Source organism: Ascaphus truei, chromosome 6 (assembly GCF_040206685.1).
Source record: "Ascaphus truei isolate aAscTru1 chromosome 6, aAscTru1.hap1, whole genome shotgun sequence".
NCBI lineage: Eukaryota > Metazoa > Chordata > Amphibia > Anura > Ascaphidae > Ascaphus > Ascaphus truei.
Genome location: NC_134488.1, coordinates 91474720 through 91491168, shown reverse-complemented (window position 1 = coordinate 91491168; position 16449 = coordinate 91474720). Strand labels below are relative to the sequence as shown.

Sequence of the window (16449 nt, the reverse complement as noted above, 5' to 3'; positions counted from 1 at the left end):
GTCTCGTGCCACTAATTCACCTAAACGCCTGCCGCAACACTCTGCAGACTAACCTCAGCCCCCTTTATCCCTGGCTATTCCCCAGCTCTGACTACCATGAGTGACAGGGTCCCTCTCTGAGACTATCCCTGGCAACACTCACTAACCTGGGGGAATACAGGGTTAACTAGGGCCTTAGTGCAGGGAGTCTCCGGCTCCTGCACCCTACCTCCTTCCTTCCTTGGGCTCCTGACTCTGACTGCCGTACTCCAAGCCCGCGAAATGTATCTATATCCCTCCAGGGCAGTCCTACAGCCCTATTGGCTCCTATCAGGCACCTGGTGCCTGTCTCGCTATGCCCCATGGGAGTTGTAGTCCCATGGAGCCTAAAAGCACATAGGGACCGCGTGCGCGCCTTTCCTGCGCATGCACGAACAGCTAATGGCCGTCTCACTGTCTCCCTACCTCTCGCGCGATTCTTCCTTGCCCCTGAAGCTCCCTCCGCGCATGCGCGAGCTGCTCGGGGGCCTCTGGCTCTTAATATCCCCTGCGCATGCGCAACGCGCAGAGCAATGGCGCCGCCAGGATTACCGAGCCGCCGGGACCTTAGCGACGCGACCGCGGCCATAGCAACGGCCGATCGCGTCCCCGACAACCGGCAACCTGCAGGGGAAGACGCGCTGCTCCCTCCTCGGCCCCCACCCTCCGGAATGGCCGTCGGGTCTGCCGCTTGCCTCCGGCAGCACCCGACATCGCTCCGGGCCAGGGAGGTTCCCGGGGGGGGGGTCGCAGGGAGAAAAAGGTGACCTGGCTACATATAATTGCCTGGATCTCTTTACTTCCTGAATTAAAATTCATAATAAACGGTATTTTAATAACATTATCATCAGAGTTTATAATATTTTGATTTTGAACCTTATTTAACAATAATGATTGCCTATCCATTTCCCTAACTTTAGTGAGGGCCTTGGAAAGTAAATCATTATTATAGCCTCTTGCAATGAATTTATCAAACAATAGATCGGATTGTGCTTTAAACTCAGCATCCAGTCCACAATTCCTTTTGAGGCGCATGAATTGACCCAAAGGTATGTTATCAATCCATGGCCTCTTGTGCTAGTAAAAGGTTGTTGGTGTTAACTTCCTTGAAGAATGTCCTGGTGGTTATGTTACCACCAGGACCAATCTCCAAGTGCAAATCCAAATAATCTATTGTCGAGGTATTACTAACATAGGTAAAATGTAGGTTAAAACAATTTTGACAAAGATATGTAAAAAAAAAGGCTCTAAAGATCCTTCATCACCGTACCAGATGCAGATGATGTCATCTATAAATCTCCGCCACCCTATAATATGTTAGCGAAGGGGTTCTGGGACCAAATGCATTCCGGTTCCCAAAAACCCATGTACAGGTTTGCGTAACTGGGGGCAAAACGAGTCCCCATTGCAGTCCCACAAACCTGCACATAGAACTGGGAAAGGAATAAAAAAATTATTGTGATTAAGGATATATTTGATGGATTTAAGAACAAAATCTCCATTCTTGGGATTAAGTGTATCATCATTCTTGAAATAAGAATCCACAACATCCAATCCTAGAGCATATGGTATATGTGTATATAGTGAGGTGACATCAATTGTCACCCATCTATTTGTGTCTCTCCATTTAATATCTGATAAAAGATTTAAGAATGATGTTGTGTCTTTTAAATAAGACGGGAGTACACTCACATACTTCTGAAGGAAATGATCCACATATTGGGATAGATTGGATGTGATGTATTGTATTCCAGACACTATTGGTCTTCCTGGGGGATTAACAAGGGATTTGTGAATTTTAGGGCGGTGATACAAAATAGGGATTTTAGGGTTCTCTATTAATAAAAAATTATATTTATTTTTATTCCGAATCATGAGTTTAAATGCTTCATCTAATAGAACTTTATGTTCCTCGACATATTGTGTAGTCGGATCATTCTTAAGTTTAGCATAAAACACAATATCATTGAGAAGTCTCAATGCTTCTTGTTCATATACTTCTCTGTTCTGTAGAACAACCCCACCTCCCTTATCAGCTTGTCTGATAATTAAATCTCTGTTACCTTGGAGATTTTGTAATGCTTGGTGTTCTTTATAGCTCAAATTATAATGTGATCTATTTAATTTAAAACCACTCACCACATTAGAAAATTTATTATTAACAATGTTAAAAAAGGCATCTATAAAACTCCCCCTAGAATGGGCTGGATACAATTTGACTGGGATTTAAAATTAGTATGATAACACTCTTGAACAACACCTTCTATCTCAGCGGCTGGTTCAGGAGTGTTATGTGATGAAATATCACTAACCTCAAAATTCTTTAAAAAATGACGCTTCAGCGTGAGATTCCTGGTAAATTTATTAAGGTCTGTAAAAAGTCGAAACCCATTAGGGGCACAAGTTTCAGCGAACGAGAGAACTCTTCTCAAGACACTTTGTTCAATGTCCGTGAGTGTATAAGTGAAGAGATTAAATATACCCTTGTCAGAGTCCATTACATTTTTTATCTTAGCTCTTTTTTCTTGGACACGGGTCCCCCCTCTCGTCCCTCTTCTTGTACAAATCGTCTTTTCTACCCCTTTGGGATTTCCTGATTTGACCTGTCTGGTTCCCACTCTGAACTCTCTGAGCCCCGTGGGGCCTGATATCTCAATTTGAGCATCTCTGAAAAAAGAGAGGGTTCGCCAAATCGATCACCAGAACCATGTTTAGGGGGTGGGTAACTTTTGGCCTGATAACCATCTCATGGATGGGGACGTTCCCCCTCTCTTCTTTCATACTTAGAATGTTTAGAAGAAAACCTAGAATTCTTATGTTCATTCTTAGATTTTTTATATCCATTGGAATGACCCTTCTTATAAAATTTGGAATTAACCTGACTTCCATCAGGCACCATGTTCCCATCAGTATTAACCCTTCCAGAAAATCTGGATTGGTTTCCATCAGGTTGAACACTGTGGGACTGTTGAGGCTAACTAACGACATTGACCTTTTTCAATCCTTCCCCCATCTTTCTGCCTATTATTTAAATAGTCAGATTTATCTCTATAAAACTTTTTCTGTTTTAGTTTCATTATCTCACTTTCAGAATGCTCCAAAGTCATCTTCAATTCATATTCTAGTTTAGTACAGTCATTATCCTTGATCAGAGGCTCTAATAGAGAAATGGCTTTTGAAATTTCTTTCTCCAATTCATTTAGAGTTTTACTCCTCTCAAAAATGTTAAGCTTCATTAACTCCATAGAGCACTCCTCCAGAATCTTATCCCATTCTTTCAGAAAGTGATCATTATCTTTTGCAATGGTAGGGTTCTTTAGTATTCCTAGTTCTCTAGGGACGCTCTTACACTCAATATATTTTAAAAGAGTGTTTTTTTCCCACCAATGTTTACTATCAGTAAGAAATAACTTCTCTAAATTTTTAAATTGATCTTCAATAGATACATTTTCAGATTCTGAATCAAGGATTAAACTTAACTGTTCTGAAAACAAAGAATCTACCAATGTAACCCTTCTATCCCAGCAATTGGCCAAACTCCAAACCATAATGAAAAGGTGCATGCAAAAAATATATGAAAGAAATAAGTTAATTATAATTAATTAATAAAAGTGCACTAGTACATATAACAATGATATTTATAATAACCAACAATCGTGCAGCAATTAAATGAGCTAAAGTAACATGGAAAAAACAATTTACAGCGCATCGAATGCAACTTCTTAAAAACAATAAAAACTAATATAGTATTGTGCTAATATCAAACCAATAAAGAAGTGATACAATTAAAGTGCACGTAAAGGTTTATGGGAACACAAACTCGTATTCCAAATAAGTGATAATGGGTGAAATATAAATAACAGTAAAATACAAAAACCTTTATCATTCATGACTAGTCTGCAGCCTGATATTAGAGTGGATGGCTCAACATCACACAAGAGACATGTAAAAGAGAAAAAACAAAGAGCACGTCAGCATACACTCCTTCTGGTCCAGGCAGGAAACCTTAACCCCAGTTGCTGCAAGTATATCCAGTCACGATTTGTAGCAATGTCAGTTACATAGTACCCACAGGGTTACAGATGAAGAAAGCAATGTGTATTATTAACTGTATTATTAAATGATCCGGTCTTAGGTCCACATTTAAATGCCAAACCAAGTTTACAGGAAAGCTAAAAATGTGAAGAATCATTTAGCCCCTAGCGACATACTGTAGGACAGAGTATCATCAAAACAATGGAGAAAACTTGGTTAATCTCCAATCCTGTGGGTAACTTTAGTTGTGGCAATTGTAGGGCGTGCAGTCATTTACATAGTGACAGAAAATTTGTTACATCAACTGTCACTACACAAAAACATCTTATAGAGGACTGTATCTCTTGCAAAACTTCGTACGTTGTCTACATGTTGGAGTGCCCTTGTGGATTCCAATATGTGGGCCGCACGAATCGTTTTTTGAAAACTAGTATTCGGGAACATGTAAGAAATATAAAATTGGGTATTGACAAGCATAGTGTTCCTCGCCACTTTAATTTGCATCATCAGAGTGATTCCAGTTGAATGAAATACAAAGGTAGTCAGGTATTAACGATCACAACGGGGCGAAGGTGTATTACTTCCAGACAGGTCCCAGCTGGAGTGGATCCATCGGTGTAGGAGAGTTTGCTCCATTGCTTTCTTCATCTGTAACCCTGTGGGTACTATGTAACTGACATTGCTACAAATCGTGACTGGATATACTAGCAGCAACTGGGGTTAAGGTTTCCTGCCTGGACCAGAAGGAGTGTATGCTGACGTATCCTCACGAAGCAAGTCATCTACTTCCTGAGTGGTAACATGTACCCTAAACATGCCCTGCTTTTTTGACTACGTTTTCTTGTACGTGCAATCATTTACACTTTAATATTGTCACAATATAATTACTTTTTTACACTATGAGAGGCGTGCGCTTTGTTTTTTCTCTTTTACATGTCTCCTGTGTGATGTTGAGCCATCCACTCTAATAATAGGCTGCAGACTCGTCATGAATGATAAAGGTTTTTGTATTTTATTGTTATAATTTATATTTCACCCATTATCACTTATTTGGAATACAAGTTTGTGTTCCCATAAACCTTTAAGTGCACTTTAATTGTATCACTTCTTTATTGGTTTGATATTAGCACAATACTATATGAGTTTGTTATTGTTTTTAAGTAGTTGCATTCGGTGCGCAGTAAATTGTTTTTTCCATGGCTCACAGTTGATCTGAGTCTTCTGCGGTGTTTGGAGGAGAACAGGACAGGCTTCTGGGGTAGTAACTGATTCATACTCACAATGACTGCGCCTCAATCTTTTGCAGGCCGCAGGGATGTGGAGACAATCCCTGCAGGAGAACTTACTTCCCCTCCCCCTGATAGATGGTAGTCTCAGGCAGGAAGATATATTTGAACAGGATCACTTTATTCATACACATTGCAGATGGTCAGCATACACAGCTCACATATTGGGTACAGGCAGTTCTTGGGGCTTCACCCTCAGGATGTACCCTGGACCTCCACTCCAGGCCAAGGGGCCCTGAAGCAGTCCTTGCTTTTCCCTTACTCCCTGGTGGAGTAAGGGGTATAGTCTCCCATCCACTCCCCTAAGGGAGGGAATACAGATTGGCAGAGCCCTGCACAATTGTTGTGGGTAGACCAGCCTCTCTTAAGCAGGTAGAGGCACTGACTAAATTTAGCAGTGCAGCTCCTTAAATACAAGGGAAGAAGGCATCATGTCTGAAGCGCTGATTGGCTACATACAGGCATAGTCCCACCGCCTTCCCTGTGACTCACTGAAGCTGCTGTGGGTGGGGAAAACCCACGATTACTCTTGGCAGGCCTGCTCTTGCCAGGGCTTACTGCCAGGAGGGGGCAGACTGGTAGCCAAGGAAACCAGTCCTGGCTACATTTGTATTTACGATTATAGTATTATTCACAACAATCATGTTTATGAAAGTCTCCTCAATGATGTTTTACCACAACATGATTATACAGCAATGAATACTTGGTAATAAAACTATTGGTTTTCAATAGACTTCTGACCACACCAGATGTTTGCACACTTGTGGCCACACCAGATGTTTGCACACTTGTGGCCACACCAAATGTTTGCACACTTTTGACCACTTCGTATGTTTTGTTAAAAAATAAATCAGTTTTATTTTTCCCTCATGAGACATAGGGGCTGATTTTATATGTGCCAAAGCAGCAGATAAGGCAGTGTTCGGCCAACATTCCCCATTGAAGTCATTAAGGAATTTCTTTAGAGTATTAGAACACCTGGGTAACGTAAGGAATCTTACGGATACCCCCATTGCTAGACACGTTGCCGAGCATCATCAGGGTAACCCCAAAACAATGATATTCTCTGCAATTGAACATGTTCCTCCAAGACCGAGAGGCAGGCGACTGGGATAAAATCCTCCTCCAACATGAATGTCAATGGATTTATCTCCTTCAGACACAGGCCCCCTCGGGACTTAACGAGGGTTTCATGTATTCCTCATTTCTACGCTAGTGTTAATGTTAAGCAAGGACACTACACATCCCCTTGCTTACTTACCTTTTCAAGAGACACCACTATTATGGCATCCAGTTCATCAATGTAGCCCTCACCCCCACGATAGAAAGTCAACACGTATATACACCTACATGCTAGTATAGTGAGCTACATTTATATACATCTATGCCATTGTTTTACTTAACATATAGTTGAATAATGAGACATCTTTTTGGGATCATGGTATACAGCATGTAAAGAAAGTCTAGATCCGTATTGACCTTAGGGGCGGATCACCTAAGTGGGCGCACACTCCTACACCTCTACTACTGTACGCGTTTATCTACCTTTTGCAAGAGTAACCTACGTTTACAATGGCATTCAGTATATTTATGTAGTCCTCACTCCCACGTTAGTGAGATATATACATCTATACGCCAGTATGTACTATAGAGGGCTATACCCATATGCCACTGTTTACTTACCCTATTTACACTTGATAAATGAGATAGCCTTATCATCACACAAGTCCTCTTACCTACCTTTTTGAGTCTACCACCAGCCACATAAAGTTATCTGGTACTGCACTTACCACAATGAGTGCACCACAGTATCAGGACACCTGTGCATAAGGATAACCAACAGTACACTGAATGTGCAAACCTTTACTAAAGTTACGAATATTAGAAGTCCTGAACGATTCGTTTTTTGACTTAACCCGGTCTGACAGGATCATTTACGCTATGTTTCTATGCTAATATTACCAATTATAATAGGGACCAATAGGAACACAGATCCCCCTATATATACCAGTCACCAAGATGGAAGGGCAGACTCCTCCCCCTGATGAAGCGCGTCATCCGCGCGAAACACGTGTCGGGTGTTTGCTGACGTCATGACGGCGACGTCACTGTAGGAGCGACTGCAAAGACACTCTCAGCCATCTGAAACGGGTTGTATTCCTTTATTCTCCTGGTATAGGCTAGCCGGTTTTCAGCTCCCTGAAGCTGGGACTTATTATACCTCCCTCCTTGTGGGCTTTGGCAATTCGCCAACCACAGGCTTTGTTGCAGCTGTAACGGCAGCCATCTGTGTTTAAGGAGTTTCTAGCTTTGTGAGCTAACTTGGCAGAGGTGTGAATTGCGAGACGGATATGCCATTACCCTCTTGGGGTCTGTGATTATACTGTCGCATATAGGACTGCATTATCCACAGTATATATATCCTTGGTTTACCCTACACGTAGCACATAGTGCTGATATTTACCAACCTAGGAATACTCTGTCACTTACCCATTCCCAGCCAATCACACAGACTGCAGTACTCCAGCTACACACGCTATAGGGTCCACACCCTGGTTATTGCAACACAGTTCTAGGAGTATATACACCAGTAGGAATACCACTCCTATATACCCAGACTCAGTGGCTATATGTGTCCCTAAGTTTGCAGGAGCCTATGGGGTGCACCCTGCAATTATAAAGGTTTAATAGTACTATAAGCACCTCCATTAGGACTCCATTCGCTCCTTTTAGGGGTCCAGTTCATACCCATTTTTATCTATTTGAGTGTCTATTATTGAATTATGTAATAAAACTTTTTTATTTTTTGCGCCGCTTTCGCCTTTTAGTTTCTGGTATGGGGGATATTTTACCCTACTACTTCTAAAACATTCACATACAGTTTAGAGTGCAGTTATAGGGGTATTTCTTGAACTTCTCTGTTCAAATCCTGTTTACACTTGTGGCCACACCAGATGTTTGCACACTTGTGGCCACACCAAATGTTTGCACACTTTTGACCACTTCGTATGTTTTGTTAAAAAATAAATCAGTTTTATTTTTCCCTCATGAGACATAGGGGCTGATTTTATATGTGCCAAAGCAGCAGATAAGGCAGTGTTCGGCCAACATTCCCCATTGAAGTCATTAAGGAATTTCTTTAGAAAATAGCCCGATTAGCCACTTCGGTTTATATAGAATTGGCCCCATAATTGGATATTTTACGAGGGGTGAGGCGGACAGGGCTTGCCTTCCTCTGATCAATATACTGTAAATACAAATATAGAATGAGTATCTCCATCGTCTAAATGTATCTAATTTAATTTAGGTTGAACTCGATGGACGTGTCTTTTTTCAACCATACTACTGTATGTAACTATGTAACTATTAACAGAAGTAAAACATATCATGTAAAAATGACAATCAGAGCAGATTGCTGCCTCAACTGCCCAGTCATTTCCATAATCGGCAACAATTTCAGTTCACTGTTGCTAAGTTAATGTGAGAAACTGTACTATGAGAAGGCACGCCAAGGAACTGATAGTTATTTTGTTATCATTATAAAATGAGTAAAGCAAACAGGGATGCTGATGAAGTCAGTACATCCTTCATCCATCTGTGTTCATACATTTAGTGACTTCATGATGTGATTGTGTGATGCTACATGGTGACATGATCATGTCAACACCCAGCATGCACTTTTCCTGTTTCAGAATCAATTCCTTGGTGTTGCTAAGTTAAATCTTTACCTGCAAAATAGTGTTGTTTATTCCAGGCACCTTTGGTGAAGGGTTAAAATATGTATGGATCCATCTTTGATCAAAGTTCTGATTACAAAGCCTATTGCCTATATGTATGCATATCTTCATATATTGTCGGCTACCGTAATGAATACTGTTTTTGTTTTAGGCACATGAATTGGGGAAGAAACTACTTCTAGCAACTCAACAATTACCAAAGCAAGATTCATTAGAAGCTATTGCAGTGTTACTAAAGCTAATTGAATCGAAACTTTCAGCTAAATGAGACACTTTCCCCTGATATATGTTATAAGGACCTGTATAAGCAGTGTAGTAACACACATTTGTTTTCTTGATGTGTAATTGCGTTAAGTATATCTTTATTTTTTAGTTTGTTTAACTGTTATTGCAAAATGTAATAAATTGTTCACAAAACATTGTATAATTTATAAAACCTACTCCAAAAATGCATATATGCATCAGATAGATTTATAGATGATTGTGAAGCAAAAAAGTTTTATCCAAAAGGCGCTTAGATCCAGTACTTTCTTAACATAAGAATAATATCCAGTGATATTTAAAAAGTGAATATAAATCCAAATTAGGATAGTGACTTCAATTCCAGATTGGAAAGTGAAAACCGTGATATAGAAATTCAGTGATATAAATTTGAAAATACTTTGCAGCTCAAACCCTTAATGGATAGTTTTTTCTCAATCCCACATGAACAGTTGTCCGGATAATTGGGGAGCGCAGGTGTATGCAAAATAAAAGAAACATACAAAATATAGTGCAATAAGGTCAAACACAATATTGTGATCTGTGGATCTTGAAATCCTGTGAAGTGTATACTCACATATTCCTCATTCTTTATAAGCGTAGACCAAAATATTGGCAATAGGGTGTCTTTGTGTAGTCTGTCTCTGGGGTATCTTTAATCCATAGGGTCAGGTCACCTTCCTTAATAAAGTGAAAAACCCAACATAGTGTGTACTTGTAAAAAAAGATTTATAGAACAAGATAAAAATGCACTCACATGGTGTCAGATATAAAAGCGCATTAGAAGTAATCGAAGGAGCACGGCCATCAGGGTATATCGGCGTTCTCTCTGCCTTCCTCTGCTATGCTCGTGTTGCTCGCTCCCATCCCACACTCCCGGATATAATCTCCCGGCTGGATCTCGAGCAGGAGTGTAGGTAGTGCGGCGTTCTGCGTCCTACACCAACGGATCAGGTGCCACTCAACGTGTTTCACCGGAAGTACCGGTTTCCCTGGAGTGGTGCTCGTGCATCTCAGCTGTTGTTAAATACCCTGTCTCCTATTCTCGTAGGCTATAACGGGCTGAGAACTTCTGTGTTGAGTGAACATTGATTGCTATCTAGCCAATGTCATTCTATTGTTCAGTGACTTAAAACTCAGTGGATAGAGGGTGGAGAGATGCAAATTTATACAAATAAGAAAAATACAATCTATTTAACCCTCTATGTAACACATATATTAGAAGTCCAAAAATTGTGTAATAGTAATAATAATACTTTTAATAATATCTAAAAAAAAAACATCAGAAAAACTGATATAATAAAACTGAGATGAACTGATAAGTTACAAAATATATAGATGCACTGGAAATGAGAGAGAGAGAGAGAGAGCACGTATCAAAATACAATACATGAAGATACAATTGAAAACAAAGTGTGGATCGGATGGCAACAAGAAATCTGGACTAGATATGGATGTTATAAGAAAGCCTTCAGGTCAAATTCCACGTTCAACCCAATTGGTGTATCCAGAATGTTTCTCTTTTAATCAGGACCAGATTTCTGCTGCCACCTCGCCATCACTATTTCAATACCCTTATAGTGTAAGCCTTTGGGGTCCGCATTGTGTGCTTGGGCAAAGTGTTTGGATACACTGTGGGTTAGTAGTTTCCTCCTTATATTCCCTACATGTTCTAAAATATGAACCCGTAGGGGGCGGATCGTCTTGCCTATATATTGGAGCCTGCATGGGCACTCCAGGAGGTATACTACAAATTTAGACCTACAACTAATATGTTGTTTGATCTTGACATTTCTATCTGTCTTAGTTGACCTGAAAGAATCTTCTACATGACAACTAAAACTACAGGCAGTACAACTTTTGCAATTGAAGAAACCTATTGGGAGTTCTAATCAATTAGTGCTTTTCTTTTTATTTCTTATAGCACTCGGTGCTAACTTATTTTTTAATGTTAGGCACTTTTCTAAACAGGACTTGTGGCTTATTTGGAATACGATCTGTTTGGATTGCGTCATTTTTTAATATATGCCAATGCCGATTTAGGATCTTTTGAATTTTCTTTGCATCCTTGTTATATTGTGTTATGAAGGGAATGTCAAACTTTTTGGAGGGAGTGTCTTTTTTAGTAGAACTAAGCATTACTTTCCTTTCTAGAGTGATGGTTTTATTTAATGCCTTTTCCAAATTGGAACTATCATAATTTCTCTCTAGAAACTTTTTATTGAGAAGATTTGCTTGTTCTAAGAAGATTGTATCATCGGTGCAATTTCTCTTAAGTCTCCTGTATTGACCAAAAGGGATATGTTTAATCCAATTCTCATGATGGCAACTTGACTGTAAGATAAAGTTATTACTATCAACGTCTTTGAAGTATGTCTTCGTCTGAATTTTTTCATTTTCGATGTATACCGTTAAATCCAAAAAGTTTATTTCTAATTCACTAATGGCAGACGTAAACTTCAGGTTTACTGTATTGGTATTATATATATTTAAAAAAAATATCCAGATCCTCTCGTGTACCTTTCCAAATTAAGATTATGTCGTCTATATATCTTTTCCAGGTCACCAGATTCGCGCCCAGTCCCGCCCATGACCAAATATGGTTATCTTCTCACGAACTCATGAAGAGATTAGTGTAACTCGGCGTGAATCTCGACCCATTGCTGTACCGCACAATTGGAGGTAGAATACCTCATCGAACCAAAATAAGTTATTTTTTAATATAAACTCTATACATTCTATTAAGAACCTTAATTCTATCTCGGGTAAATCCCCGTTTTGTTCTAAAATCCAGACTCAGACTGAGTACATGGTGTGGGCACGCAGAGGCAGGAGGGGGCGCGTATTGCGCAAGAAATCAGTTGACACTGGCATGACACGCAGGTCACGTGAGCGGTTCATTCAATGAGGGCGAACCAGCTCCATGAAGCCCCTAGGCACGCCCCCCACGGCCCGTCCACCATGGACAGGCCGTAAGGATTCTGCTCGATCCGTGCCGGGTTTTGCTGCCAGTTCGTGTTTTCCAAGCTGCCTGCCCTTTCTACTCAATTTGGCCATTTTGCTATATAAGGCTGCACTTTCTGGTGGGTGTCGCCGAGCAAAGTTCTGTGTTTCTGCAGCCCCTGTCAGTCTTTGCTGTCGCCCTTTCCGTTACCTGTTTCGATTCCTTGTTGCTGACCCCGTACCGTGACCCTGACCTCGCTGCCTTCCGCTTGCCCTGACCCTTTGCCTGTTGCCTGTTCTTTGCACCAGAGCCGCCTCCCTTGACCTTTTGCCTGTCCCCTGGACTCCGCACCATTGCCGCCAGCCCTGACCCCTGCTTCCATAACGACTACGAAAACTCTTACAGGACTCTGTCCCAGGGCTCTGGTCGGTTTATTTACATCCCTACCTCAGCCCTGTGGGAGCGCCTCCTGAATTGAGAGCACCGTCACACAGGGAAAGCACCCGCTTCACGCGGGTGACTTCACAGCCTACGCATGCCTCTGAGTCCCCGCTGGCGCTGACCGTGCTTGGCGTGGTTACCTCTTTGAATCTTCATCCTCCCGTCCACGCTCACACGGCGCACCTGTACTCATGCGTGGGGCGCACGCTCTCCCAAGCTTGGTGCTTGGGGAGACAAGGGAAAGAATCTTTTGAGCGCAGAGCAGAGTCACATGCCACTGCTCTGACCAATGGGGAGAGAGAGGCAGTGTAGGCTGAGTGGAGAGAGGTGGAAGGGGGGGGGGTGAGTGGAGAGAGGTGAAGGGGGGAGAAGGGGAGGAGAGGTGGGTGGTAGGAGAGGTGAAGGGGAGATGTGAAGGGTGGGAGAGGTGAAGGGAGAGAGAGGTGAAGGGAGAGAGGAGAAGGGAGAGAGGGGGAGAGAGAGATGTGGGAGGAGAGAGGTGGAGGGAGAGAGAGGGGGAGAGGTGGGGGAGAGAGAGGGGAAGGGAGAAAGGCGGGAGAGGGGGAATGGAGAGGGGGGGGAAGGGAGAGAGAGGAGGGGAGAGTGAGGGGAGATACAGAGGGGGAGCGCAGGGGGGGCGGGAGCGAGAGAGTGCAGGGGGGGCGGAAGAGAGAGCGCAGGGGCAGCAAAAGAGAGCACAGGGGGGGAAGAGAGAGCAAGGGGGAAGAGGGAAGGAGGTAGAGAGGGGGGAAGAAGAGAGGGGGGAGAGAGAAAGAGGGGGGCGGGAGAGAAAGTGCATGGGGGGTGGGAGAGAGCGGAGGAGAGACAGCAAGGGGGGAGAGAGAGAGATAGGGGAGAGGGAGGGGGAGAGAGGTGGGGGGAGAGAGAGGGGAGAGAGAAAGAGAGGAGACAGAGGGAAGGGGGAGAGAGGAGGGAAGGGGGAGAGAGGAGGGAAGGAGGAGCGAGGAGGGAAGGGTGAGGGAAGGGGGGAGACAGGGGAATAAAGGGGGGAAAGAGAGGAGGGAAGGGGAAAGAGGGGAGGGAAGGGGGAGAGAGAGGAGGGAAGGGGAGAGGGAAGGGGGGAGAGAGGAGGGAAAGGGAAGAGAGGAGGGGCGAGAGAGGAGGGAAGTGGAGAGAGAGAAAATGGAGGGACACAGACACACACAGACACACACAGACCCGATTCAGCCAAAGACACCCCCCCACCCTTAATAGCCACCCCCCACTCCTGCTCTAAAATTATTGCAGGACAGCCGAGCGCTCAAGCTTGGAGAGTTGGTGACGTCACCGCTCTCAAGCATGAGCGAGCTCAGCGGCAGGGTGGCCACAGCCTTAGGCTGCGCTTATAGTGCCAGCTACGGCTACGGATGACGTCTCCCGTCTCCGTAGCCCAAGTGAAAGTTGTAATTTGAGTTTGGGAGACGTCTCTAGCTACAAGGGGAGTGACAGAAGGCAGAGGGGCGGGGACAAGAGCAAGGGGGAAGGTTGAAATGGAGAGGAGTTGTAATTTCTGTTTGTATGTTGAATTTACAGTACTTTTATGTTAAATTACGGGACAATTTACTATTTTAAAGTTGTTCATATAGTGTGTTTCACTTGACAGACACACACACACACACACACACACACACACACACACACACACACACACACAATCAGAGCCGCCAACAGAAATCCTGGGGCCCAGGACAAATGAAAGGAGCAGCCCCCAACCTATAGCGCACCTACCACGGAAAAATAAATGTTAGCGTACAACTTTTACTTAACCCCCCAATACATATAAAAATACACCCCCAACCCCCCCAATACATATAAAAATACAACCCCAATAATAAAACGCTGCACCCGGTGCCGGGTCGGCAGCGGCGGAAGTCAGCTGGGCTAAGTTTCCGCCTCGCCGGCATCAGAGGGAGGCCCGGCGCACACACGAGCAGCCATTGTGGTACTGAGAGGTGCCTGCAGCGGGGCAGGGCCAGCAGCAACTGCTGTGACCTGCAGCCGGGCCCCTGCCACCGCCAGCCCCCCGCAGTCCCTCCAGCCGCCGGGCTACCGCCACCCACCAGCCCCCCCCCCATTCCATCAGCCACCGGGCCCCCGCCACCACCTCCCCACAGTCCCGCCAGCCGCTGGGCCCCCATCAGGCCCCCCCCCATCGCCAGCCACCGCCCACCCCCATCGCCAACCACCGCCCCCCCCCCACCACCACACCATCCTCCCCCCTGCAGCCACCGGCCCGACCTGTGATAATCCCCAAGGCAAGCCTAATTTGTAGATGTATTGGGGGGGAGTGGGGTATATTTGTAGATGTATTGGGGGGGAGTGGGGTATATTTGTATATGTATTGGGGGGGAGTGGGGTATATTTGTATATGTATTGGGGGGGAGTGGGGTATATTTGTAGATGTATTGGGGGGGAGTGGGGTATATTTGTAGATGTATTGGGGGGGGAGTGGGGTATATTTGTAGATGTATTGGGGGGGAGTGGGGTATATTTGTAGATGTATTGGGGGGAGTGGGGTATATTTGTAGATGTATTGGGAGGAGTGGGGTATATTGGTAGATGTATTGGGGGGGAGTGGGGTATATTTGTAGATGTATTGGGGGGAGTGGGGTATATTTGTATATGTATTGGGGGGGAGTGGGGTATATTTGTATATGTATTGGGGGGGAGTGGGGTATATTTGTAGATGTATTGGGGGGGAGTGGGGTATATTTGTAGATGTATTGGGGGGGGGAGTGGGGTATATTTGTATATGTATTGGGGGGGAGTGGGGTATATTTGTAGATGTATTGGGGGGGAGTGGGGTATATTTGTAGATGTATTGGGGGGGGAGTGGGGTATATTTGTAGATGTATTGGGGGGGAGTGGGGTATATTTGTAGATGTATTGGGGGGGAGTGGGGTATATTTGTAGATGTATTGGGGGGGGGAGTGGGGTATATTTGTAGATGTATTGGGGGGGAGTGGGGTATATTTGTAGATGTATTGGGGGGAGTGGGGTATATTGGTAGATGTATTGGGGGGGGAGTGGGGTATATTTGTAGATGTATTGGGAGGAGTGGGGTATATTTGTAGATGTATTGGGGGGGTGGGGTGTGTTTTTGTATGTATTGGGGTTAAGTAAAAGTTACACGCTAAAAAAAAAATTCCGTTGTAAGTGCGCTATGGGTTTGGGGGGGGGGGGGGACTGCTCCTTTCATTTGTCCTGGGTCCCATGATTTCTGTTGGTGGCCCTCATCTCACACACACAATCACACTCCCACACAAACACAATCACACACAATATCTCCCACACACACAATATCTCCCACACACACACACACACACACAATATCTCCCACACACACACAATATCTCCCACACACACAATCCCCCACACACACACAATCTCACACACAATCCCCCCCACACACACACAATCCCCCCACACACACACACAATCCCCCCCCCACACACAATCACACACACACTCCCACAATCACACAATCCCACACACACACACACACACATTCACACAATCAATCACACACACTCACAATCCCACACAAAATCCCCCCCCCACACACACAATCACACAATCCCCCCCCCACACACACACACAATCCCACCCCCCCCTTCTCCCTGCACTCACACAAAGACACATTTCCCCTCTCCCTGCATCAGATCAGAAGCTATCTGATTGGTTACAGCCTGTCACATGAGGAGACCGTCTCAGTAAAAATCAAATT

General features: G+C 43.9%; 1 protein-coding gene across 1 annotated transcript in view; it reads left to right on the top strand.

Annotated features, from left to right (window-relative positions):
- Positions 1 to 9493, top strand: part of ZMYND12 (zinc finger MYND-type containing 12) — a 37050-nt gene extending 27557 nt beyond the window's left edge. Inside the window, exon 8 of the mRNA XM_075605097.1 lies at positions 9228 to 9493. Coding sequence (XP_075461212.1) covers positions 9228 to 9344 — 117 coding nt within the window. The 3' untranslated portion in view covers positions 9345 to 9493. The remainder of the gene's footprint in view (positions 1 to 9227) is intronic.
- The last annotated feature ends 6956 nt before the right edge of the window (positions 9494 to 16449 follow it).